Source organism: Sminthopsis crassicaudata, chromosome 4 (assembly GCF_048593235.1).
Source record: "Sminthopsis crassicaudata isolate SCR6 chromosome 4, ASM4859323v1, whole genome shotgun sequence".
NCBI classification, from domain to species: Eukaryota; Metazoa; Chordata; class Mammalia; order Dasyuromorphia; family Dasyuridae; genus Sminthopsis; species Sminthopsis crassicaudata.
In genome coordinates this window covers 353483219-353510738 of record NC_133620.1, presented here as the reverse complement: position 1 = coordinate 353510738, position 27520 = coordinate 353483219, and the positions used below count along the sequence as shown (strand labels likewise).

The 27520-nt window shown below is 36.4% G+C and overlaps 1 protein-coding gene across 2 annotated transcripts in view; it reads left to right on the top strand.

The window, feature by feature from the left end:
* Positions 1-27520, top strand: part of STAT3 (signal transducer and activator of transcription 3) — a 58091-nt gene that overhangs the window by 27073 nt on the left and 3498 nt on the right. Inside the window, exons 2-23 of one of the 2 annotated variants that reach the window (XM_074261580.1) lie at positions 5167-5318; positions 7918-8062; positions 8803-8901; positions 9981-10076; positions 10264-10345; positions 10555-10649; positions 10819-10970; positions 12372-12530; positions 12656-12748; positions 13745-13804; positions 15658-15687; positions 15783-15876; positions 15965-16012; positions 17503-17586; positions 18698-18796; positions 18928-19063; positions 19793-19845; positions 20148-20242; positions 20390-20529; positions 21112-21321; positions 26572-26614; positions 26891-27006. In XM_074261580.1, the coding sequence (XP_074117681.1) occupies positions 5191-5318; positions 7918-8062; positions 8803-8901; positions 9981-10076; positions 10264-10345; positions 10555-10649; positions 10819-10970; positions 12372-12530; positions 12656-12748; positions 13745-13804; positions 15658-15687; positions 15783-15876; positions 15965-16012; positions 17503-17586; positions 18698-18796; positions 18928-19063; positions 19793-19845; positions 20148-20242; positions 20390-20529; positions 21112-21321; positions 26572-26614; positions 26891-27006 (2257 nt within the window). In that variant the 5' untranslated portion in view covers positions 5167-5190. Of the gene's footprint in view, positions 1-5166; positions 5319-7917; positions 8063-8802; positions 8902-9980; positions 10077-10263; positions 10346-10554; positions 10650-10818; positions 10971-12371; positions 12531-12655; positions 12749-13744; positions 13805-15657; positions 15688-15782; positions 15877-15964; positions 16013-17502; positions 17587-18697; positions 18797-18927; positions 19064-19792; positions 19846-20147; positions 20243-20389; positions 20530-21111; positions 21325-26571; positions 26615-26890; positions 27007-27520 lie in introns of both variants that reach the window. The other variant, XM_074261579.1, reaches the window with a different exon arrangement.

The following is a 27520-nucleotide window of genomic DNA, read 5'->3' as shown; positions in this document are numbered from 1 at the left end:
CATCAGTTGATGTAAGTCTCTCCAAGCCTCTCTGTATTCATCCTGCTGGTCATTTCTTACAGAACAATAATATTCCATAACATTCATATACCATAATTTATTTAGCCATTCTCCAACTGATGGGCATCCACTCAGTTTCCAGTTTCTTGCCACTATAAAGAGGGCTGCCACAAACATTTTTGCACATGTGGGTCCCTTTCCTTCCTTTAAGATCTCTTTGGGATATAAGCACAATAGAAACACTGTTGGGTGTATGCATGATGAAGTCCTCCAGAAACTCTTGTTGGCAAATGACTTTTTACAGATCCCATTAAGCTCCAAAATATTGCAGAACCTCTGAAAGAGATCTGGAATCATTCAAAGTTATTTGACTTATCACAATTGACAATAAGGTAGACTGAGGCACAAAACAGTTAGTTTATTGGTAAAGCTAACAATAATCACCAAAAGGAGTCTTTTAGCTTCTCAGCCTGCTCAGCCAAAAAACCTTGAATGAGGGCTGACAGATCATTTTTATAGACATTAGAAGGAAGCAAAATGGTGATGATGGTACAGAATAGAGACAATTACAAAATGGAATCAAGAGCAAGCAAATGAAGAATGAAGAACATTTGTTGTCCAAATTTAAACCCTACATTTGAATGAACACTCTATAAAACTTGTCTAGAAATTTGTATGTCTGGCCAGTCAGTACAATAGTATAGACAGTGAGCTGTATCCCAAAGTAACCAAGAGGTGGAAAAGGAGCTTGGATTGCTTTCAGGGAATTGAGCTTTTTCATTGACTCCATAGTTGTTGTATGGCATTGAAGATGTAGAATACCACTGCCTCTGAAGAGCTAAAGATAATGGGAACACTTCTTTTGTTTGTTTATTTTTAAAAATTTTAAACTTAAAAACAAAATGAGAAAAAAAATTACACAGTGGATCATGAGAGGAATCAATATAAACAATAAATTTCCATTTCAAGAATATGTAATAAATACTATACATTGTTTTGCAAGATGCTCAGCTTTGCTTCCTTCTTTGTTTTTTTTTTTTTCTCTGCTATGCACTTTTTCTTTTTTTTTTCTTCCTCTTTTTTCATTATAAATAAAAAGTTTATTTCTACTCTTAGGGGGAAAAAATTAAGTGGATCACAAAAATGAGCCAGCTCTTCCCCTGCAGGACAAACAACACCTTATCCACAATTTAAATTTATTTTTAATATATAGAGAGAGCATCCAAATTATTTTTTAAAAAATAATAGCTTTTATTGGGCTTATATCCTAAAGAAATACTGAGGAGGGGAAAGGGACATGTATGTGCCAAAATGTTTGTGGCAGCTCTTTTCGTAGTGGCTAGAAACTGGAAGTTGAATGGATGTCCATCAATTGGAGAATGGTTGGGTAAATTGTAGTATATTAAGGTTATGGAATATTATTGCTCTGTAAGAAAAGACCAGCAGGAGGAATACAGAGAGGCTTGGAGAGACTTACATCAATTGATGCTGATTGAAATGAATAGAACCAGAAAATCGCTGTACACTTCAATGTTATATGAAGATGTATTCTGATGGAAGTGAGTATCTTCAACATAAAGAAGATCCAACTCACTTCCAGTTGATCAATGATGGACAGAAACAACTACACCCAGAGAAGGAACACTAGGAAGTGAATGTAAATTGTTAGCACTACTGTCTATCTACCCAGGTTACTTATACCTTCGGAATCTAATACTACAAGAAAATGGGATTTACACACATATATTGTATCTAGGTTATATTGTAACATATGTAAAATGTATGGGATTACCTGTTATCTAGAGGAGGGAGGGAGGGGATAATTTGGAAAAATGAATACAAGGGATAATGTTATAAAAAAAATTACTCATGCATATATACTGTCAAAAAACCTTATAAATAAAATTTTTTAAAAATCGCTTTTTATTTTTCAAAATATGTGCTAAGATAGTTTTCAACATCCACCCTTGCAAAATCTTGTGTTCCAAATTTTTCTCCCTCCCTTCTTATCTCCCCCATCCCCTAGACAGCAAGTGATCCAAGCATATTACATTTCTTTAGTCTGAACCTGTCTAATTTCAGAAGGCTCATTACCCGTTTGGCTGCAAAGTGATGTATATTGTAGCTGTAGCAAATCATGAAGACCATGTGTTGAGGATTAACAAGGTTGAGAACAGCGTTAGTAGAGATAACACCCACACCAACACAATCATAGATTGTTGAACTGTTGAATAACTAGGAGGCACTATTAGTCATTACTCTTTTGCAGCTGCTTATTTGAAATGGTCTCATCTGAGTTTCCATTTTCATAATCCAAGTTAGCCTGACAGAGGTTTAAAACAAATTATGATATGCCAAATTGGCCTCTCAGACCTAAAGATTTCATTCAGGTTTTCTGGAATCTGGGACAGGCTTGGTTTTCTGAAAATCTCATTCCATGTATTTAAATACTCCATCAATAGATAATATTTAAATTGAATTCAACCTAAATATGCAAAACGAGACATAGATTTGTGGATGTAACCAGTATGAGAATTTGTTTTGCTTGAGTATGCATATTTGTTAAAAAGAGTTTTTTTCCTTGACTTTTCTTTCCCTCTGGAGGAGAGATTTGAGGGAGAAAATTAAAGTACATGTTTGATAATTGAAAAAAAAAATTAAATTACAAAAATTTTTGAACAATTACATTTAAAAATTTTTTTAAATTCTTTTTTTAAAAATAATTTTATAATTATAACATTTTGACAGTACATATGCATAAGTAATTTTTTACAACATTATCCCTTGTACTTCCTTCTGTTCCAAATTTTCCCCTCCTTCCCTGCACCCCCTCCCCTAGATGGCAGGCATTCCCATACATATTAAATATGTTATAGCATATCCTAGATACAATATATATGTGCAGAACCGAATTTTGTTGTTGTTGCACAGGAAGAATTGGATTCGGAAGGTAAAAATAACCTGGGAAGAAAAACAAAAAAATGCAAACAGTTTACACTCATTTCCCAGTGTTCCTTCTCTGGGTAGAGCTGATTCTGTCTATCATTGATCAATTGGAACTAGATTAGCTCTTCTCTATGTTGAAAATATCCACTTCCATCAGAATACATCCTCATACAGTATTGTTGTTGAAGTGTATAATGATCTCCTAGTTCTGCTCATTTCACTCAGCATCAGTTGATGTAAGTCTCTCCAAGCCTCTCTGTATTCATCATGCTGGTCATTTCTTACAGAACAATAATATTCCATAACATCCATATTCCATAATTTACCCAACCATTCTCCAATTGATGGACATCCATTCATTTTCCAGTTTCTAGCCACTACAAAAAGGGCTGCCACAAACATTTTGGCACATACAGGTCCCTTTCCCTTCTTTAGTATTTCTTTGGGATATAAGCCCAGTAGTAGCACTGTTGGATCAAAGGGTATGCACAGTTTGATAACTTTTGGGGCATAATTCCAGATTGCTCTCCAGAATGGTTGGAATCTTTCACAACTCCACCCACAATGCATCAGTATCCCAGTTTTCCCACATCCCCTCCAACATTCATCATTATTTGTTCCTGTCATCTTAGCCAATCTGACAGTTGTATAGTGGTATCTCAGAGTTGTCTTAATTTGCATTTCTCTGATCAATAGTGATTTGGAACACTCTTTCATATGACTGGAAGTAGTTTCAATTTCATCATCTGAGAATTGTCTGTTCATATCCTTTGACCATTTATCAATTGGAGAATGGCTTGATTTCTTATAAATTAGAGTCAATTCTCTGTATATTTTGGAGATGAGGCCTTTATCAGAACCTTTAACTGTAAAAATGTTTTCCCAATTTGTTACTTCCCTTCTAATCTTGTTTGCATTAGTTTTGTTTGTACAAAACTTTTTAATTTGATATAATAACAATTTTCTATTTTGTGATCAATAATGATCTCTAATTCTCCTTTGGTCACAAATTCCTTCCTCCTACACAAGTCTGAGAGGTAAGCTATCCTATGTTCCTCTAATTTATTTATAATCTTGTTCTTTATGCCTAAATCATGGACCCATTTTGATCTTATCTTAGTATGTGGTGTTAAGTGTGGATCCATATCTAATTTCTGCCATACTAATTTCCAGTTTTCCCAGCAGTTTTTGTCAAATAATGAATTCTTATCCCAAAAGTTGGGATCTTTGGATTTGTCAAACACTAGATTGCTATTTTTATTCTCTATCTTGTCCTGTGAACCTAACCTATTCCACTGATCAACTAGTCTATTTCTTAGCCAATACCAAATGGTTTTGGTGACAGCTAGGGCACCTTCATTTGATTTTTTTTTTCAATAATTCTCTTGAAATTCTCAATCTTTTATTCTTCCATATGAATTTTGGTGTTATTTTTTCTAGGTCATTAAAATAGTTTCTTGGGAGTCTGATTGGTATAGCACTAAATAAATAGATTAGTTTAGTGAGTGTTGCCATCTTGATTATATTCGCTCGGCCTATCCAAGAACACTTTATGTCTTTCCAATTATTTAAATCTGACTTTATTTTTGTGGCAAGTGTTTTGTAATTTTGCTCATATAATTCCTGACTTTCCTTTGGTAGATATATTCCCAAATATTTTGTACTATCGACAGTTATTTTGAATGGATGAACAATTACATTTAAAAAAGAATTCGATTTCTACTTCCGTCTTTATTCTGCATTTATTCCATCACTATATTAGTACAATCTTGATTTTGTTTGTACTAAATGATCAATAAATTTGTATAATGTGTACATTGTTTATCTTGCAATTAAGTGGAAACCCAATTATTTTACAAAGCTAGGACTCTCATAATCATTGTTTGTAGCACTTAGATGGAGCCAAGTAATGAATGGACTTCTCTTTCAAAAGTATATTATCAGGGGCAGCTAGTTGATGTAGTGGATAGAGCACCAGCCCTGAAGTCAGGAGGACTTGAGTTCAAATTTGACCTCAGATGCTTAACACTTCCTAGCTGTCCCTGGCAAGTCACTTAACCCCAATTGCCTTAGCAAAAAAAAGTATACTCTCTTTCCTTATTATGCTCTTGAGTTATGTATAGAATAGGTAAGCTGGCTACTTCTGAAAAATGGTCCTGTAGTTCCCTTCAGTAATTGTCTCAGGATTCATACCAAGCATATGTGCCTCTTGATTTGTAGTTGACTTACCTAGACTCCAGCAAGATGGCACAATGGAATCAGCTGCAGCAGCTTGACACGAGGTACTTGGAGCAGCTTCACCAGTTGTATAGTGACAGCTTTCCCATGGAGCTTCGGCAATTCCTGGCTCCCTGGATAGAGAGCCAGGACTGGTAAGTCTTTTTTTATAGAATTGGGTGGCTCCCTCCTAAAAAGTTGGGTCTTGTATTGAATTGAAAGAAATGTTGAGAGAATGTTTTAAATAAATAATAAGTGTTTGAAAAAAAAAAGGGGCACACTAAAGACTTTTATAGATTCAATTATAAAACATTTAAAGAATTAAACAATAAGCTAAATAGCTGGAGGAATAGTCAGTGATTATGAGTAGGCTGTACTAATATAATAAAAATTACGATATTACCAAAATTAATTTACATTTTTAATGCTATCCTAGTTAAATTACCAAGAAAATACTTTACAGAATAATAGTAAAATTAATTTAGAAAAACAAAAGATCTAGACTGTGAAAAGAAATGGTGGAAAGAAGTAAGAATGAAGCATTTCCAGACTTTAAATGTAATTATAAATATTTAATAAATATAATTATAAAGCAATAGCAATCAAAACCCTCTGGTATTAGTTTTTTGTTTTGTTTAAAGGAAGCTAGATCATTAAATCAGACTATAGAAGTTAGGGGAAAACTCCCTATTTGAATGGAAAGAGGTCTTATAGAAATTAAGATTAGACAAATACTTTACACCACAATCCACTGTACCTTTTCAGTGAATATGTGACCATAATATTAAAGATTATACTATTAAAAAATTAGAAGAGAAACAGATTATGTACTTCTCACAGCTGTGGGTAAGAGATGTATTTTTAAATTTAATTAGTTTTTTATTTTCAAAATATATGCATGGATAATTTTCAGCATTCACCCCTGCAAAACCTTGTGTCCAGATTTTTTTACCTCCCTTCCTTTAAACCCTTCCCTTAAACAGCAAATAATCCAGTATATGTTAAACATGTGCAATTCTTCTATACATGTTTCCACAAAATCATGCTTCACAAGAAAAATCAGATCAAAAATGAAAAAAAATGAGAAAGAAAACAAAATGCAAGCAAATAACAACAAAGAGTGAAAGTGCTATGTTGTGATCCATAGTGCTCTAAGAGATATATTCTTAACAAAATGAGCGAGACAGTCTTAAAAGATAAAATAGATAATTTTGATTTCTTGAAACTGAAAAACTTCGGCACATACAACGTTAGTGCATCTAAGATAAGGGATTAAATGGGGAAAAAAATCTCTGAGTAAAATTTCTCTGATAAAGATATAGAAACAATAAATATATATGACTCAGCCATTCCTCAGTAGATAAATGATCAGAGGATATGAACATATAATTCCCAAAAGAATTACAAAGTACTCACAACTCACAACCATATGAAAAAATGCCCCAGATCACTAATAGATTGACATCTAAATCAAAATAACTCTGATATTTCACTTTTAACCCTGTACATTGGCAAAAAAAAAAAAAAAAAAAAAAAAAAAAAAAAGACAACAGTTAATATTGGTGGGTAAGTGTAAAGATAGGCACATTAATCAATTGTTGGTGGTACTGTGAAATAGTACTCTCATTTTAGAAAACAAATTTGGTGTTACGCAAATGGATATTTTAGTCCATACACAAACCCTTTGAACCAGAAAGTCCATTAATGGGGTTATGCTGCAAAGAAATTATCAATTAGAAGTAATTCCTCATATGATCCAAAATATTTATGGCACCATTTTTTTGTTATGATTAAGAATTAGAAACAAAGTAGCTGCACATTGAATGGGGAATAACTAAATAAATTGTGTTATATGAATGTAATGTAATATTATTGTGCTATAAAAAGTATTATGTGTGATGAATTCAAAAAAGCCTAGAAAGATCTATATGAACCAATCAAGAGTGAAATAAGCTTCAACAATGTAATTGGAAAAAACGGACACATTAAAAAATCAAAAGTAAATGAAACAAAATTATATAGAACTACTTGACTTTTGGGAAAAAATGTGATGCATATGGTGGCATATATGGTGTTTCCTCACCACCAACTTATACCTTGCAAGTGTTCTTAGACTTTGTTATTGCATCAATTGTTCGTGCTCTTAAAAAAAAAAAAGAAAAGAAAAGAAAAATCCTATTATTTGTCATATCAGGTAACTGAGAAACAGAAAACTTAAATTTAAAAACCTTGTTAAAAAAATAATGGATAAGGGACATATAGTGGGTTCATGGGTTGAGTTCAATATAGGCGTCATAGAAAGTTCAGTGGTAGAGAAATAAGTCTTTTCTAATTAACTATAAAATAGGAACATTTTTTTAATAGCATATTTTTTGGCTTAAATTTATGTTACCATCAGCTTGCTTTCTCACTGACAAGATAGGATGGAATAAAGACAAATAACTCAGGACTTTATTGGAAGACAAGAGAAAATCATCCAGGAACTAAATAAAAACTTTGTTGTAGATAATTCTATGTAGAATTGATTATATGTTTAAAACAAACTAAAGAGATCATTTAGTAGATGAGAGTAGTCAGTGGCATGCAAACACTTGTTTTCAGTGTGAACATGAGATGGAATCTATAAGAACCACTCTAGGATTATAGTAGTGGCTCTTTGTTTATTTTCTCTTGGGGATGGTTTTCTTTTTAAGTGAACCCCTGGAAAGTTTTGTGTTTTTTTGGATCGTTCACTTATTCCATTCTTCCTTCTAGGGCATATGCTGCCAGTAAAGAATCACATGCCACCTTGGTCTTCCACAACCTCTTGGGTGAGATTGATCAACAGTACAGTCGTTTCCTTCAGGAATCAAATGTGCTTTATCAACACAACCTGCGAAGAATCAAGCAGTTCCTGCAGGTAGGGCAGGAAATCTAAGATGAAAAGAAATTTGACCTTTAGGATAGGCCCAACAGCTTTCCCCCATCTTTGAGAATATTACTCCACTTGCTTTTTGTCAAAATAACCAGAATACAACTAGAAAGGAGGTTTGTCTATTTGAATAACAAGAGGAAATATGATTTTCTTTCAAATCTCAGTTCTTGATGCATTAGTCTTATCTTCTTGGAACTCTTAGGCCATCTCATGTTGCACTTTGAATGGCAACTTACATTGTTAATAGGTAGCTCTATCACAGGAGCATAGCTTTTCCTGTGTCACTGGGAAGTGTGATGTTAACATGAACAATCTCCTAATGAAGCCAAGTTAGCAGATTATGTCCATGAACTTAAGCTGTTCTCCTTTTCTTTTGAAAAAATAGAACACAACCACAACTCATGTCTCAATCTTTCCCCCTTCCCCCAGTCCCATTTTGAGGCATATGTTCTGTCACGATTGAGGGGATTGCATGACCTTATGGATATGTGACCTCATTGTTCAATTCCACAAACATTATGTACTTAGTATGTGCAAAACACCGAGCTAGACTCAGTATGCAAAGATAAAAATATAAAGTAGTTTGTGAAAATGAGATAATAGGAGTATTCCTACTGTGGAATTTAAAAAGGAAAAAAGTGAATAGCCTATGCTGTTTGTTTGGGGTTTTTTTTATCTGATTGCATCTTTTTCCTTCTTTTCTGTTTCCCTATCCCTCATTATAGAGCAGATATCTTGAAAAACCAATGGAGATTGCCAGGATTGTGGCTCGGTGCCTGTGGGAGGAGTCTCGACTCCTTCAGACAGCAGCCACAGCTGCCCAGGTGAGACATGGACAAGAGCAGAAAAATATTTGATAATGTGCTCTCTTTCTTGTACTAATTTAATAATCCTTATACATTGTTGATTGCATATTCTGGGTATTTTCTGATAGTCAAAATAGGTTTACATTGAGGTATCAACACTCATGCAGCCACTCTTCATAAGTTATCTTGGAATAGTGTGATCTAAATTGGCCCATATGAAGAATGAAACCTTAAATCTGCATAGTCTGTTTGGTTGGAATATAGTGCCAATTGGCTAAGACACTAGTGTGCTCCCTGTTCTGGTGTTGGATTATTCTATAGTATAAAGAGATTTTTTGAAACTTCTAATTTATGATAGGAATACCAAGTATAAGAAAATAGCAATGTTCCTTGTGTATCCAGTTGTGTCTTTATTCAAATAGAGAAAATCTGTGGCTCATTTTCAGCTTTATGGATAACTGTCTTAATTTGTCATGTCACAGAAGAGTGTCATGTTTCTTTTCCTGATTAAAAAAAACAAACAAAAACAAAAACCAACACTTAATTTGGCCTTTAGTCTTTTCAATTTATCAATCTCCCCTGGGTGTTGGTTCTGCCATTATGACAAAATAGTTTATATTTATCTTCTATTGGCAATTTAATAGGTACTCAATTTCTGCATTCTTCAGTTCTTTTGGTAAGCTCCCTTTGTTAACTTCTTTTTCTTTACACATCTTAGAATATAAAGTTTTAAGGGCAGGAAACATCTGTTTTATTCCTTCAACAAATATTTACTAAGCATCTCATATAGGCTAAGCACCCTGCTGGGTATAGAGTTACAAAGATACAAATGAAGAAAACAATTCCCTTATCCAGACGAGGATGCCTTTGACAAAGTTTTCCAGAAGTTTATTGTTGATTTTGTTGGATATCATCATTGCTGACACGCGGTCTGATACTACCCAGGGAGCACTGGGAACTCTTGGCTGCTGGCTGCAGTTCCAGGCTTCTGTGCTTCAATTTTCTGCTGGTAGAAGCATTTCAGGGGGATGCCAAAATTGGGTTGTGTGATTTTATGTTTTGTTCCTATACTTACATGTTTGTTATTTTTATGGCAGCAAGGAGGGCAAGCCAACCACCCCACAGCTGCTGTGGTGACAGAAAAACAACAGATGCTAGAACAACACTTGCAGGATGTGAGGAAACGAGTACAGGTAAATGAGGCTGGCCTTCCAAGGCACCATTCCATCAGAATTCTGTGCATGACACCTCAGTCTCTATATGCCTTACTTAAAGGGTATATGTTCATTTTAGTTTCCTCTAGGAACAGATTTCTTTCTTTCTCCTCCATCCTTCCCTTCTCCCCAGAAAAAAAGGATTCTTATATGGGATGTTTTACAGGATCTGGAACAGAAGATGAAAGTGGTGGAAAATCTTCAGGATGACTTTGATTTCAACTACAAGACCCTGAAAAGTCAAGGAGGCACGTAGATATTAGAGTAATGTATTAGAAGGGAAAATCCTCTGTAAAAAGTGACAGTTCATTTTACAGGGGTTAGGGGAAGTAGGGAAGCGGAGTCTGTGTTGAGGAGAGGATAAACTACTCCTAGGCTCTGGAATATTGGTGCTTGAGACTAAGGGCTCTTTAGAGTCTATCTCCTGGTAAATTAATGATTTACCTTTCCTTAACAGACATGCAAGATCTAAATGGAAACAACCAGTCAGTGACTAGGCAAAAGATGCAGCAGCTGGAACAGATGCTGACTGCCCTTGACCAGATGCGGAGGGTAGGAGAACTAGACACTTTCCCCTGATCCTTGTCACATATACACTCCTTTGTTATATCATGGCATCTCTTTTCCCACTTTTCCCAACTTCCTTATTTTGCCCTGACTGTAGAGGATAATTTAAATCTGCATTAGAACTTCTCTCATTTTTGTTCTGGTTTCCAAACAGGGAATTGTGAGTGAATTAGCAGGCCTTCTTTCAGCCATGGAGTATGTGCAGAAGACTCTTACAGATGAAGAACTGGCTGACTGGAAGAGGAGACAACAAATTGCTTGTATTGGTGGCCCTCCCAACATCTGCCTAGATCGCCTAGAAAACTGGTAAAGGATAAAGAAGACTTTTTTTCCTTTTTTCCTAGAGCTGTTATGATTGTGAATATAGTCAAAGCTGTAGGCCCAAGCCATGGATTAACACTAGATACTAAACCTGAGAATTTTTTAAGTACACAAATTTATGCTGAGTGTAGGGGTAGGCCTAGAACTACTGGGGAAGCTACTGCTGAGGCTGATGGATTGATTAAAATCAGAAGTTTTGAACAACAATCATCATCAGAAGTCTTTACTAAGTCAGTCTGTGGTGAACCTCCAGCAGCAAGAGGGCCATCAGAAAGGGTTAGAAGTGGAACAGGTACAAGCTTTGTGCTGTCATCATTGGGGTCAGACTGTTGAATGGCTATTGCACTTCCAGCCTGGGTTAGACAAGAATGCCCATTTTCAGAAAAATAAATACCCACAAGGATTTAACTTTGTGATCAACTAAAGTTTTTTAAAATTCTTTTATCAGAAAGAGACAAAATATTAGGAAGAGAAAGAACAAATACTAGAGATGGAGAGCTAAGTACCTTGTGGGAAGCTCAGTAATTCTTAGGGTTGCCTTGCCTTCCTCCTCTGTGTCTTTGGCTGTTTTAAGACCCTTTTATTTGAAAGAAAACACTGAAATGAATGCTATTAGCAGCTTGTGTTCTTTGTTTTATCCACTAATTTGCTGACATCAAATTGAAATCAGCTGTGCTGACCTTTTCCCTCATCTGTTCGCATATATTTGCACTTCTCAGAAAAGTGAATTTGTTGTTTTGATAGATGGCTTCATATCTCTAAAGAACTACTGATATGGAAACATCTATTATAATAATAATAACAGCCTGTGTTGATAAAGTATTTTAAGTTTTCAAAGTGATTTACAATTATTACTTCATTTGATCCTCACAACTACCCTGGGAGGGAGGTGCTGTTATTATTCCTATTTTACAGATGAGGAAAGTCAGACAGGTGAAGTGGTCATCCACTAGCATAGATAGGTCAGAGGCAGGGCATGAACCCAGGTCTTGTCCTCTGCCACTATCCCATGTCATCTCTCCTGAATATGTTTAAAAAGGGAGAAATCTCAAATCCTTTGTCCCTGGACCCCAGTGTTCAATTTTGTAAATTATTTTTAAGTGCCAGCTTCATAATGCTTCCTATTAATACAAGCTTTGATTTCAAAATAAAAGATTTCCAAAGATTTTACATTTTTTAAATTGCAAAATAAGTACAGTCCCTTCAATAGTGGGGGTTCCTAGCAGTTAGTGCAGCAAGTGTTTAGATGGTATTTATTCTGGATTACTCTTTAGCCATTTCCTTTCTCCCTCCCTGAAAATTCATCTTCCTGTACCTTCTACACATATGAGCGACACACACATACACACACAGAGTGTAACTTAGAGTCATTGGTATCGTCTGCAGGATAACTTCCTTAGCTGAATCTCAGCTCCAGACCCGTCAGCAGATAAAGAAACTGGAGGAATTACAGCAGAAAGTCTCCTACAAAGGTGACCCTATCGTCCAACACCGACCTATGCTGGAAGAGAGAATTGTGGAGCTTTTTAGAAATTTAATGAAAAGGTATTGTGGATTTCATCTCCTAGGAAAAGTTATTTCTAGTTCATTCAACCTGAAGTAAAGGAGGACTTAAAATTTGGCTATTGTCTAAGTTGCTTCCTTCTCCCTTTGCTCTTTTCTCCTTTCAGTGCCTTTGTTGTAGAACGGCAGCCCTGCATGCCTATGCACCCTGATCGGCCCTTGGTCATCAAGACAGGTGTTCAGTTCACTACTAAAGTCAGGTGGGTCATGTCTGTCTACTCTTGGGTGGGGACAGAAGTGTTACCTAGAAGGCATTCTATATTTCTAGATGGGTAGATCCAGGTAACCCACAACTTTTGGAATATGGCTTTCTATTTAACATCAGTGTCAGGAGCAAGGATGGGCCTCCCTCAAATTCATCCAGGTATATACCTCTGATTCTAGGCCAGTTGGCAGGATTTCCAGTTTCTCCAAAAATATCTTCACCTTCCCCAAACGACAGTAAATGGTGCAGATTCACCATTTCCAAAAGATCAGTAAATGGTGCAGATTGTTTCCTAGCCTTCAGTTTGTATCATTTATTCCCTTGAGGGTGAGGGGGTTTTCTACTAGAGAGGTAGCCAGTGATCTCTTTTGACTTTTAGAGTAAGGATGTGTACTTAGTTGTTGTGAAAACCTGAAGGCCACTGGAGTTGTCTTCTTTTAGCTACCCAAATTATCCTTCTCTTGATTGTTAGTCTCGTAACCTTAGAATCTATTGAAAGTTGGAGAAAATGTCACCTTGCAGACATGCAGCAGATACCATTTGGGCTTGTAAGTGGGAGTATTAATTTCACACTTTTGTCCCCAGCAGGTGGGTTAGGGTTTTGCCCTGCTACTCTCAAAATTTCCCTCTGCAGAAATGCAGCTAATGTGGCTTTGGGTTTCAGATTTAATAAGTAGTATTTCAACTGTGGTACGTGTTTCTATAACAACTTTTGACGTTTTATTAACAAACATTTTCATTGCCTCCTTGTACCAGGATGCCCTAATCCTTAGTTCTTGATTTCTCTACAAACACCACAAACACCCAGCATTAAGATGCTGGAAAAATCTTTATTTTTTTTGAGGACAGAATTTGTTAAATTTTATTCATTGGAAATAAGGATTTTATGATGTAACTAGACTTTTCTTTATCTTGGGACTTTGACTTATGTTGCCCTCCAATGTAGTTGTTTTTATGTGAGTATTAAGAAACTGTGTCGATTTTTTAATAGGTTATTGGTCAAATTTCCTGAATTAAACTATCAACTTAAAATTAAAGTGTGCATTGACAAGTAAGTAAACCTTTAACCTTGTTATTGTTTTTGAATGAGGGGATAGCGAAAAGGACTTTCCAAAAATTTGGCTTAAAGGTGAAGATTCAGTCTTCATTCAGATTTCTTACCATTTGAGAAAAGACTTTTATTTAGAAAGTTTGTAATTGAAAATCCTTTTCATTGTTGAGTTTACCCTTGTACATGGATTTTGAGACAGAAAAGTGAAGTCAAACAAGGAAAGGGATATCCAAAATCTCTTCCCAGAAAACTTCTGACCCAGACATTGTATCTTGGGTTATATAAAATAATGTTGCTATATGCCCATATAACCCCTACTGTCTGTGAAGATTTGAGTTAAGATTTGCTATAATGGACTTTGCCACATTTCCTAAGCTTTATGGCTATGCTTTGGAAAACTGCCACTACTTTTCTAGTTATGGCTACATCATCTAACTGGCTAGGTTTCTTTTTTTTTCCATCTATTTTTGTCCAGTTCCATGATTCATCAGTGTGGGAAAATCCAGGTGTAGAAATACTTTCCACTGATACCAACTGGCAATTCTTTCTTTTTTAATTTAGTGTTAGAGAGTTGCCTATGGCACTGAGAGAAATTACTTGCTATGATTATGCAACTAGTTTGTGTTAATAGAGAACTTGAACACAAGTCAAAGGAATCCTCCATCCACTACATCATTCTTTATTTCATCCACTACATCATGCTCTATTTCCATAAGCATGGATGATTTAGAGCAAAAATATCAAACTCATTGGCCCAACTGCAGGCCCACAAAAGGCTGAACCATATTAAAATATAATTGGGAAATGCTTAACAAAAATATATGAACATACAAGATAAATAATGTTAATATGTGGTTTTTTAAGTCAATATATGACCCATAGGGATCTGTTTCTATTTGAATGTGACACCACTAATTTAAAGTATATATAGCAAATGCTTCCTCAAACTTATTAACAGCCCTTTCTGTTAAAATTGTAGCCTTAACAGTGCTTTGTTAAATTTAATAATAATTATTCATGGTAATTATATACAAAAATGTATATGTGTACACATATATATTGATACACACACATATATCCATATACATTTATTCAATTAGAAAAAAAAGGAGAGAGTTTCTAGATATAGGCTAGTATTTGTCATCAATCTTCAACTATTAAGTTACTTCTTAATTTATTTCCAACCCTATCTTGGAATTTGGTAAAATAGCTTTACTTTCATCAAGTTATTGACTGTTTTCTTTAGTCAAGCCTTTATAATGAGTTTCCTTTTATTCTGGGAGTTATTACTCAAATTTACTCCTCAGGGAAAAAACTCTTTTAATTCTTGCTTTCTTCTCTTGTGGAAAAAGCATTAAAAAAATTTTTTTTAGTACTTCTCTCTGACCTAACCTAAAACTCCATGATGCTTTCTTTTCAAAGTTATGGTTTTATTTCCTTATCCTCCTATCTCTATCTGATTCATTTCTACTGCTTTTGAAGACAAATTAATGCTGAAGTTAATTTGAGTAAAACAATAGAAATTACCTCTAACTTACTCTAAATAGTTATCTATCTCTTTAGAAGTCTGTTTCCAATTTTGTTTTTAAGGGACCAGAGTTTCCTTTCCCCTCTTTGTTTCTCCTATATATATATAGAGTACCCCTTTACTACATATATAGGTTGTCCCTAAAGTCTTAGTGCATTTGGAAGCTATTAAAGACTTTTGGGCCCTCCCTCTATAGTTAAAAGAACATTCTAATAGAACAGTTTTCAAAGCTATATAGTGGTTTTCCCATAGGAGGAATTAAATTGGGCTATTGAAGGAATTCTTCAGGATTGTTTTATTGAAAATGTTTTCATATTCTCAACAGAGACTCTGGTGATGTTGCGGCATTAAGAGGGTGAGTCTTTTCTTAAAGATTCCTTTAATTCTTTTGATTTCATTTTCCACATCTCTACTCTCTAACCACTCAGTTGCTTTTCTTTTGTGATTCAGGTCCCGGAAATTCAACATTCTGGGAACAAACACGAAAGTGATGAACATGGAGGAGTCCAATAACGGCAGTCTCTCTGCAGAGTTCAAACACTTGGTATGCAGGAAACAGCCTACCCTCTCCCTGTCAGAGAAAAGGCAAAAAGTGAACAATTGGGTGAGACATGTTCTGTTTCTTCCCATAGACCCTGAGGGAGCAGAGATGCGGCAATGGTGGTCGGGCCAACTGTGATGTAAGTTGATAGAATGGGTAAGGGGGAACTGACCTGGGAGGGCTTAATTTTAGCCAGCAAAAGAAAAAAGAAAATTGTAAGTCATGGGCCATTGTCAGAAATCCCTCTAGTGTTCTGTGTCATGGGTTAATAGTCAGTCTTGGATTGTTCTGGGAAGTCACCCTTTATTAGACAGGGGATTTTCCAACTTTTCCTCAGCTATTATACATAACCCCTAGAAACTTCCCATCTTGCCTGAGATTTAAAAGATTTCATTAGCTTGACAGTTTTATTGCCACCAGCCCTCCCTCCCTTAAATCCAGTTCACTTGCATGTCATGGCATCACCTCCCTGAGAGCACGGTCGTCTTCAGATACAACAACAATTTCTATCGCATAGCATTTAAGGGTGGTTTTTTGTCCCCTATTTTCCCTAGAATCCTTTTGGTAAAGATGGGGGAGAGAAAGGGTCATAGTAGAGATTTTCATGAGAACCTGTTATCTTTTTCATTCTCTCTATCTTCTTTGTGCATCTAGTTATCCTTCAGTTTCGAGTGATTAACTCCTTAGTTCATCTTATTTTGCTGGGAAAAAGTTCTCTTGTTAAGGACTTCATTGTACAATCCTTTTGAAATTATGCACGTTAAGCTCTTTAAGGACAGGCATCATTTCTTTTACATATTTGTTTATTTCTGAGCATGTACCCAGGTCTGTTTTTGGCCTCTTTGTATAATGTTTGATCTCAGGACATTAATTTAGTTCAACTTAATTAATTGACATTATCTGCCATATATACCATACTATGTATTTACTGAAGGTGGTAGAGAAATAGACAAGACATGATCCCTGTCATACTACTCACAATTTAGTGGAGTTATACAAAACATATATTAACGATTGAAGTACAAAGTAGACCATTAGGGCATAAGAGAAACAATCCAAGTGTCAAGTGAAATCATGAGGAGGGAAAAATAATTTCTTGAATGCTATCCATATCCAGAGAAAGAACTGATTGTCTGGAGTGAAGCATGCTTTCTTTTTAACTTTCATTTTTTTCTTGAGTTTTTTTTTTTTTTTTTTTTTTAAGCAAGGGAGTGGAGATCTATGGTTTTTTGTGTAACATGACTTTTATGGAAATGCTTTGCACAACTTTACATGGGTTTCTCAATAAGGAGGTGTTAAAAGAAAGGGAGAATCTGGAATTCACAAATTTTAAAAACATGTAAAAAATGTTTTATATGTAACTGGGAAAAATATTCAATTTAAAAAAAGAATTTCTTAAGGCTAAGAATGGGAGGGAAGCAGTCGTTGAAAGAATTAAGGACTACCTTGTTTGAAAAGGTGACACTTGGAGGCATTCATAAAGGTTGGTTGTTATTTCAGCTGGAGAGATAGAGAACTGGGGATGGAGAAGTCCAAGTTATTGAATGAATTCCCTTTCCTCTTCTGGAGTTGGTGGATAATACTGTTTTCTTTGATCTCTAAAGCTAATTGTCTGTTTTCTCTTTATAGGCCTCTCTGATAGTGACTGAAGAACTTCATCTCATCACCTTTGAGACAGAAGTTTACCATCAAGGCCTAAAGATCGACTTGGAGGTTTGTCTTGCAGGAGAATCTGGACAGGGAGGGGCATATTTAGTGTAGAAAAGTTTGTCTAGAGACAAGACAATCTGAATCTTACTTCGACATTTCAACAATTGTTTGGTCCTCTTGTTCACCTTCCTGTTCCCTCATCTTCAACTGGCCTTATCCCCTTTCTTTGGGCCTTCTGTAGGTAGGGTTCTGAATTAGGCACTTTGAAGAAGATAGAAGAGTTTGCTGCTTTAATTCAAACATGAAATTTGGAATTTATAAATTGGATAAACTAGAGGGTACTGGTTTGTTTTATAGAAGGTTTCGCCACAGGATTCCTTAAATCATTTTTTAAAAACTCCTTATATGTTAGGATTACAAGGTGAGAACTCAGGTTGTCTGGGCAATTCTCTAGCTCAGAATTCACACCTTTAGTTCCAGCCTTTAGGGGGAGTTTACACCTTTGAACTTCTCAGGAGGAGTTTACATATTTAAAGGAGTTTATACCTTTAAAAGGAGTTTTGAAAAGGAGTTTACACAACCTTTAAAAGGAGCAAGTTCATTGGTTGAAGTATTTTTCTCACAAGCCTGTTGAGTTCTCACTACAATCTCTTCAAGTATAAAAGAGGGCAGCATTGGGTCTGGAGTGAGTCTAGTCTGGGAGTGAGTTGAGACAGCAGACTGGAAGGATAACCTAGAGACAACAGGATCTTTACACTTATGTGTTATAAATATACTTTGTAGCAATTTTATTCATATATACAATTTTTAGGAAAACTTCCATGATGTAAAATTGATCTCTCTTTGGGAGCATGGGTCTATTGGAAAGAGAGAAACTTTGGCTGCACATGCTGTCCCCACCCCTAGTTTTACAGATGGGAAATTGAAGTCCAACACCCTTCAGTGACTTGGTTAGTCACCTTGGGAATTAGTGGCAAAGCTGGGACTAGAACTTTGCTCTCCTGACTTTAGGAGGATATCTTCTATCTTATTATTTGGAAATTAGGCTATCCTGTGCAAAGATCCAGACCTATGTTCTAGAACATTTGGTTAAGAATTAATTTTATATAGTTGCAAAATGGGAAATTGAGAAGTTTGAGGATATACTAATAATTCTGCTTCTCTTATTCCACAGACACACTCTTTACCAGTGGTGGTAATCTCTAATATTTGTCAGATGCCAAATGCCTGGGCTTCAATCCTTTGGTATAATCTGTTGACCAATAACCCCAAGGTTAGTGTATCCATCTGGGGAACCATATGACTTTTATCTGTGATTAGGAACAGCCTGCTGTTCTTTTCTGTGTATCTTTAACCCCAGACTTCTTGCCATTAACTGATAAATGTGATATGTTTCTTGAGCAGAATGTTAACTTCTTCACCAAGCCTCCTATTGGGACATGGGATCAAGTTGCTGAGGTGCTAAGCTGGCAGTTTTCTTCTACCACGAAGAGGGGCTTGAGCATTGAGCAGTTGACCACACTAGCAGAGAAACTTTTAGGTAGGTAGCTGCTGAAAAGTGATGTTCCCATAGAAAACATAAAATTAATGACATATTATTCATTCAGAAAATCTGACTGCAAATGTGTAAGAAGACAAATGGGGGATAGCAAACTTATGCTTCATAGAACTAGGGAGTAGAAGGAGCAGCAGCTGCATTTGAGGAAGGGCTTTCTATGGGTTATGGGGCCAAAATTCTTCTCAGGATTGCTGTTCTTCCTTCCCACAGTCTCCTCTCTCTAGAATCTTATGTGTCCACATTAAATGAGGAAGAAAAAGTTGCAGCATCACATGCCCAATCCTCCTGTAAATTATATATATAGCTTCTTCTTGTAAGAAGAATCTCAGTAGTAAGTTAGATGCTTTACAGTATCCATTTATAACCCATTTTTTCTAGCTTTGCAAAGAAATAGGTCATAAATGGTATTTGTATGTATATGACAGCTTTATTCTATACCGGAACTAAAGACTGAGCATGTCTGCCATCTTTCCAGCGTATACTTTTGATAAGGAAGACAATGTGAAAGAGTGTAACTCACACAGTGAAGCTTGTCCATAGTTTTGGAAAGGTAGTTCAAAAAAATAGATCTTGCTGATTATAGAACGCTAGTAGTATTAATCTGGGTCCTTCCAAAGCCACCTATTTGTAGGACAAATGTTGATTATTCTTGGGAAATCAGACTTTGATACAAAGTTGAAAATCTCATCACCTAATTCTTTTTCCTTTTAGGACCTGGGGTGAATTATTCAGGGTGCCAGATCACATGGGCCAAATTTTGCAAAGTAAGCGTTCCAGTTACTGAATCCCTATTGGCCTGCCTTTAGATGGGAATAGGGAGAAAGTGTTTATCCTTGGGAACTTGGCATTTTTCTGAGGGTAGAAATGGGTCCTCTCTTTAGGACAGTGTGTGTGTGGGGTATGTTTTTGAGTGGAGATTTTGTGGGGTGAGAGGACATTTTAACTTAGTCTAAAGAGAGAAAGGGAAGTTAGCTATAGATTCCCTGTGCTATGTTCTCTTTGGGGAAATTTGATACTCTGTGGAGTAAGGAACTGCCTGTTAGATGTAACACATATTTCTCTCCAGGAAAACATGGCTGGCAAAGGTTTCTCCTTCTGGGTTTGGTTGGACAACATTATTGACCTTGTAAAGAAGTACATTTTGGCACTGTGGAATGAAGGGTAAGCCAGCGTTTCTGGTTGGAGGAGGAAGAGTGAGCGCCCCAGTGGGAAACAGCCTAGGTCAATTCTAGTTTCTGAAGACGCTCGATGGCACCGGAGCAGGGAGGCGTCGAGTCTTAACCCTCCTTCTGCCCCATTTGGCCACAGGTACATAATGGGATTCATTAGCAAAGAACGAGAACGAGCCATCCTGAGCACGAAACCCCCTGGGACTTTTCTGCTGAGGTTCAGCGAGAGCAGCAAAGAGGGAGGAATCACCTTCACCTGGGTGGAGAAGGATATCAGTGGTAAGCTGGCCTTCCCTCCCTGTCCCTGATGTGGGCCACTGTGACTGTCCGTAGCTGCCCCTTATGACCTTCCTGTGTTTCCTCAGAGTTACAAAGGGACATTTAATGCTTTGTGCTGAAATAAAGCAAATCTCATCTACCCAGCACTGTCAGTTGAGAGAGAGGGGCTGGAATAAATGAGCCTGCCTCCCTTCCAGCCCACAGATTCTCTTCACTCATTTCTTCATTTACTTGCTTATTTATGCTTTTGTAATTCCCTTGAGATCCATTTTCCCTGCCTCTCAGTCTTTCAGGTTTTTCTTGTAAAATCTTTCCACCAGAGGGGGCTCCATGATCCTTTCATAGCCATAACTGGCCTTCCAGGTTTCCTTTCAGAACCCACCCTCTTTGTTGCTAAAGCTGCTGCTGATTCTCAGCACCAGGCCTCAGGCTGCATCTCTGGTATTAAGTGCTTTTCTATAAAAATGTGAGGTGTTGCTATTGGTGGTCATCTCTCCCCGGGGTAAAGGGGGCAGATTTTCCTCGCATCCTTGGGCATATGGCTAGTGCTCTTCTTTCTCACATTCTATCATTCTACCACAGGCAAGACGCAGATCCAGTCAGTGGAACCATATACAAAGCAGCAGCTAAACAATATGTCCTTTGCTGAAATCATCATGGGCTATAAAATCATGGATGCCACCAACATCCTGGTGTCTCCTCTGGTCTATCTCTACCCTGACATTCCTAAGGAGGAGGCATTTGGAAAGTATTGCCGGCCAGAGAGTCAGGAGCATCCTGAAGCTGACCCAGGTAGTCGTTGATTTTCCCTGTACCTGGCATTGAATTCTGAGTCCCCTTGGAGAGGTGGAAAGTCACTGGGTCCCTGGAGGATAGAAAGGTAATGTGTAAATGATCTAGCTTTCCTGTAGGCCTTCAGTGAGTCAGTGATGAGCAGTCACCATCATGGATTAGAGCCCTCTTGGAAGGATTGTAAAGAAAGGAAGAAACGGTTCATTCTTTCCAGGAATTCCTAGTTTAATGAAGGGCACAGGACAAACATACATATAAAACCTCAAAACTTAAGACAGTATCGAGAATAGAGCTGGTGGTGGTAACTGGATATATACAACTGTGCTTTATGTTTCCTAAAGTTTTTTGAGTGGTAGATGGCAATATTAGGTGAGGTAAAGATGCTGAAGCAGAGGGTAGATAGTATTCCATTGGAGTTAATCACAGATTTCCTGGACATGGGGAACATATCAGTAATTACTGAAGGAAGGAAGTTTAGGATCATAGGATCATGGATTTAGAAGTGGAAAAAGACAGAGAGCTCAGTGAGTTTGACCCTTTCATTTTACTAAGGAAGAAACTAAAATCCAATTGTCAGTTACTTGTCATAGATAGTAGATATCTCTGGTCTAATTCGAACCCTGCTCTTCTAAACTCCAATCCTATCCCTCTAATAATCAACTTTACTCTCCTGGTCTCTTGCTTGGGTTGGGGCAGTGAACTGCAGAAGGCGTGTAGATTAGTGGACATAGTCCTAGATTGGGAGGTGAAGTGACCTGAATTTAGGTTCTGCCCTGGCACTTAATAGCTAGACAATCACTAGCAAGCCCCAGAAAAGATTCTAGGGCATTGCTGGTTTTGATCTACTTTGGTGAACATAGTTTCCTTGCCAAGAATTTCCCACCATGATACAGACACAAATCAAAAATTATTCCTGGATCCTTATATATGCATACATAGGAAAGGATAGAGGCCAAAGCAAAGTTATTTAAAGTCCAAAAGATTTGGGTTCAAGCCTCATCTTTGACACTTATGAGGGAAGTGACTAGTCATTTAACTACTTTGGTACCATGGGAATCTCCTTTTTTTATAAAATAAGTTGTTTTGTTTTGAATACATGCAAAGATAGTTTTCAACATTTAACCTTGCAAAACTTAAGTGTTCTATATTTTTTACTTTTTTCCACCCTCCCCTAGATAGCAAGTAATCCAATATAGGTTAAACCTGTGTAATTTTTCTAAACATATTTCCACTATTTATCATCTGCATAAGAAAATCAGCTCAAAAGGAAGGAAAAAAAAACAAGCAAACAACAACCACAAAAAAAAGGTGAAAATACTATGTTGTGATCCATATTCAGTCTCCATGGTCCTCTTACTGGATGCAGATGAATCACTTCATTGTTGAAAAGAGCCAAATCCATCACAGTTGATCATCACATAATCTTGCTGTTGCCATATACAATGGTTCTCTACTCATTTCACTTTGCATCAGTTCATGTAAGTCCAGGCCTTTCTGAAATCAGCCTGCTGATTATTTCTTATAGAACAATAATATTCCATTGTGTTCATATACCATAACTTATTCAGCCATTCCTCAACTGATGGGTATCCATTCAGTTTCCAGTTCTTTGCCACTACAAAAAGGGCTGCTACAAATATTTTTGCACATATGGGTCTTTTTCCCTTTTTTTATGCTCTCTTTGGAATACAGACTCAATAGACACTGCTGATCAAAAAGTATACACAGTTTGATAGCCAAATGTATTAGTGTCTCAGTCTTCTACAGGAAGCCTTTTAAGACCATAAAGTTTTTTGGTTTTTTTTTTAATTGAAGCCTCTCATTTTTATCTCTTTAATTTTAAAACATCTTCCCCTCTCTCTCTGTGACCTAAGCCCATGTAACAAAGATTTTTTTAAGTGGAAAAAAAAAGTTTAGCAAATTCAACCTTACCCAACATATTGACCACATTTGAAAGTATATGCATTTATCTGCATAGTCATCCATATATTCAGAGAAGGGAGGGAGGTACATTTTCTCATTTGTTCTCTGAAGCTAAACTTGGTCAATATAATTTCAAAATTATTCAGATTCTTTGTTCTTTTCTTTCTTTTTTGTTAAAACTGCTAAAGCTATTGTGTATGTTGTTTACTTGGTTCTGCTTACGTTACTCTGCAGCAGTTTATATAAACCTTCCATGTTTCTCTGAATTCTTCATGTTTTTCTCTAAAAAAAACCCCATTATTTAATATATACATATGTCACACAGTTTAGCCATTCTGCTGCCAAGGAGAGTATGTCTTTGTTTCCAATTTTTAAAGCTACCACAAAAAATAGTATGAATACTTTGGTATGTATGGGACCTTTCTTTGTTTCTTTCTATTTGACTTCCTTAGGGGAAATATTTAGGTGATGGATCTCCAGATGTGGATATTTTCATCACTTCTTCAACATAATTCCAAATTGCTTTCCAAAATGACTGGACTAATTCATAGCTCTACCATCATTGTATTAGTGTACCTGACTTTACAGCCAAATCAACGTTGAATATTTCTAGCTTTTGTTATCTTTATCTATTTATTGGTATTTGGTGAAATCTCATTGTTTTGATTTGTTTTTGTTTTTTTATCATTAGCAATTTGAAGCAATTTTTTTCTATGGCTGTTAATAATTTTCACTATCTTTTGAAGGTTTTTGTTCATATATTTGCATTATTTATCCATTAGGCAGAATCTAAATTATAGACAGATTGTACTTCATTCCTCTGCTGAGATTTCCTACCCAGCCAAAAGCATAATGTATATAAACATATCATGTATACATTAGCAAATATGAGCATTCTATATGTGTGTGTATATTTTTATACTTGAAAGTAATGACTACATCATTCAGTCCCCTGCTAAAAGAGGGCCCAGGGATTTCATTTGTACCTTTCTGAATCTTTTCTGCTATAATTTCCCACACTTCATTGAGGACTCTTCAAAGTCATGAGAGAAATTCTATGCTGATTTAAATAAAGTTTACAAAATACAAAATGGAAATTATACAGCCATTGTGTTTTTAAAGGTGAAGAACAAAATGTTCTCTCTTGAAGTCTGCTTCACTTGGCTCTTTTTCCCTGACCTAGCCCCATTTTCTCTTTGTTTTGCCATAATTTTAGGAGAATTTCAAAGTATAAACTTTTTAAAAATTAAAAGGATACATTAATAATTGTATCTATGGAGTGGGGAAGTGGAAAAGGAGATACCTACATGAACTAATTGGGTTTCTCTTTGTCTTTGTTCTGCCAATTCAGTTTGTTTATGATGCAGTTTATGATGTGACTTCCTGATTGCTCCTTATCTCTCTCTCTCCACCTTGTCCTTCAGTTGGAGATCTATTAATCAGCCACAGTCACTTTTGCCTTCTTGTTTTGTAGAGACCATCCAGGCCTGGGCTGGTAGTCTGGCTATTTAGGCTTTAAGACACAAGATCTCAATCAGAGGCCACATCCTTGATTAACATTTTCCTCTTCCTATCATGTTTGGGAGTGGGAGGGATAGGCCTTCTGTGTCTCCTGGGGGAAGGATGTCGGTCACAAGAAAGAAACTGGCATGCAATAACTTGATTGCTTTTGATAGGAGGAAGGTGGGTGAGTCACAGATCGTGTACCTAGGGGCTCTTTTGAACATGATGAGACAGTTAAAACATGAGGAGGATAGAAAAACAGAGGGGTGCAGGTTGCTGGCATGAAGAAAAGGAATATGAGGGCAGTCCACCAACAAAAAGCTCTCTGACTATCCTTACTCTCTGTTTCTACTGCCGGGTCCCATAGTGGCAGAATTATCTCCTCCAAAGATCTTCCTCCTTGGCCTCTTCCCCACTCAAACACAACATATCTATTTAAAAATAACAAACTATTTGCCACAGTTATAGGAAACTTCAGTATATATATTTCTTATAGTTTAGGAAAATCACAGTTATAGATTCAGGTTCATAACTATACCAGGCTTGATGTCATTATCCATTCCCCAGAAACCAAAGCATTTTCTTTCTACAACCTTACTCACTAAATGTCTTTTCTGCCTGGACCTCAGTAATAGTTGATCTAAGTTTTTTAATTCTTCATACAGCCATTAGAACCCTAGCTCAGCAGATCTTGCTGGACTCTTCTAGAATGAGTCTTTCTTAAACATCGTGGCCCTCATATCTTTGAGAAGTCCTCTGAAGGCTCTTAATTCAGTCCCTCTTTTTCTTTTCTGACTTGTCTGTTTCTTTTTAAGCCCCAATCTTTAAATGACTGCCTTATTATTTGTTCTACCCTTAAGTTATTTGCCTAAGAGACACAAAGCTCACATCAAAATTCCAGGGCTTAAATTATCATCATCATAGGTATCTATCTGTTTATCTATGAATATCTAAATATAATTATCTAATCACAGGTATTTATCTGTCTATGAATATAGAAACATAACTATCTAAATATATCTAAAACTCAATTATATCAGTTCTTCCTAGATTGAACTTACTGTCCCAATCATGAATTAAAATGTTAGAAATGAAAGAGAACTTAAATGTAATTTAGTTAAATACTTTCATTTTACAAATTAAGAAACTGATTCTCTATGACATTAGATGATTTATTTAGGGTCATCTAGCCAGGATAGAGCCAGTACTAGAATTCCATTCTCATTCCATTAGGTACATTTTCTAAAATATAGTTTGTGGGTTGAGATTTTTGCTGAGTACTGTATTGGAATGATTCATTCATGAAAATTAGTATAAGCCTGTCAAGTTTCAAAAAACAACAATGCAAGGAAAATTTGTTTTAACAAATCCCCAGGCCATTATCTATACTATGAGTTTAATAAGTTCCTAATTATTTGTGGTTCTGGCTATCTTACAAAGTGAATTCTGTGGACCTGGTCCTCATTCCCTGAGACCTTTTAGATTGTAGACATTAACAAAGACAGATAAGTAAAAGAACAGAAGCAAAAATGTTAAGCCATTGTGTAAATTAAATATAAGCTCAGAAATCCTGAAGATCCTGAGTAAATAAGAAAACAGTTGGGATAGATCGAGGAGAATTGTGGAGCTCTCTAAGTCCACTTGGGGCAAAGAGATAATTGCTTCATGCTATACTATCAGAGACAGTATTAGTTAGACAAGGGGAAAAGAAAGGCTTAGAATGTTGACATGATGAAGTCTCCCTGGGCCAGGGATATTTCTCTTCTTATGTATTTGTAAATTTAAGTTACACTTAACAGAACTGTGTTTCCTTGCATTTTACAGGTGCTGCTCCATACCTGAAGACCAAGTTTATCTGTGTGACCCCGTAAGTGTTTTCCTCTGTTGTGCTTCCATTCCTTGTACCCTAAGTTATCCCTGAGAGTAGAAAATTGGGTAAAAGAGAACATTAAAGGGCTAGGGAGGGGTCCCCAGAGACCACAGTCATTTCCAAAAATGACCGCTGTGTGTTAGAAGCTTGAGCTTTTGTTTTTTATGTTGGAAACCAGAGTTTGATGGCTTGTTGTGTGTGTGTTGTTTTTCTTTTTTTCTCTATTATGTCATGTCAACCCCGCCCATCCCCCCCATTCCCCATTTCCTACAGAACGACCTGCAGCAATACCATTGACCTGCCGATGTCCCCCCGCACTTTAGATTCATTGATGCAGTTTGGAAATAATGGTGAAGGAGCTGAGCCCTCAACAGGAGGGGGACAGTTTGGTGAGTGCATAGTTGTAAAGACCCCTAGGCTTCTTCCTTGTCAGATGAAGTCAGTCAATTAGTAACCATGTGCAGAGATCACTGGACTGGAGGAGTAGGAGGTAGAGAACTCTGACCATTTTGTAGGAAGGAGTTCTGTTGAGGAACTCTTCGAACAACTTGCAAACAGAGATGGAGACAACAAGACTTCAGTGCCTCAAGTAACCAAATCTGATTTTTCAATTGATTTATGATCACTGGTTTGGAGCCTTCTGGTATAGTGGGAAAAAATAGCTTTTGGCCTTCAAGGAGACAGAGACAAATAGGAAACAGAAGAAAGAGTGCTTATAAAACAGCATATAAGTAAATGAAGAATCATCTAGTGAAAATAGGTTGATAGAGGTTGAATTGATTGGATTATGTACTGAGAGCATGTGAAATAAAGGAATGGAGCAGTTAGGGGTTACTTACTTACTGAAGAAGAGTTTTGATTGGCCAGAAGAAGGTTACTGTAAGCAAAAGAGTGTCTGAAAAC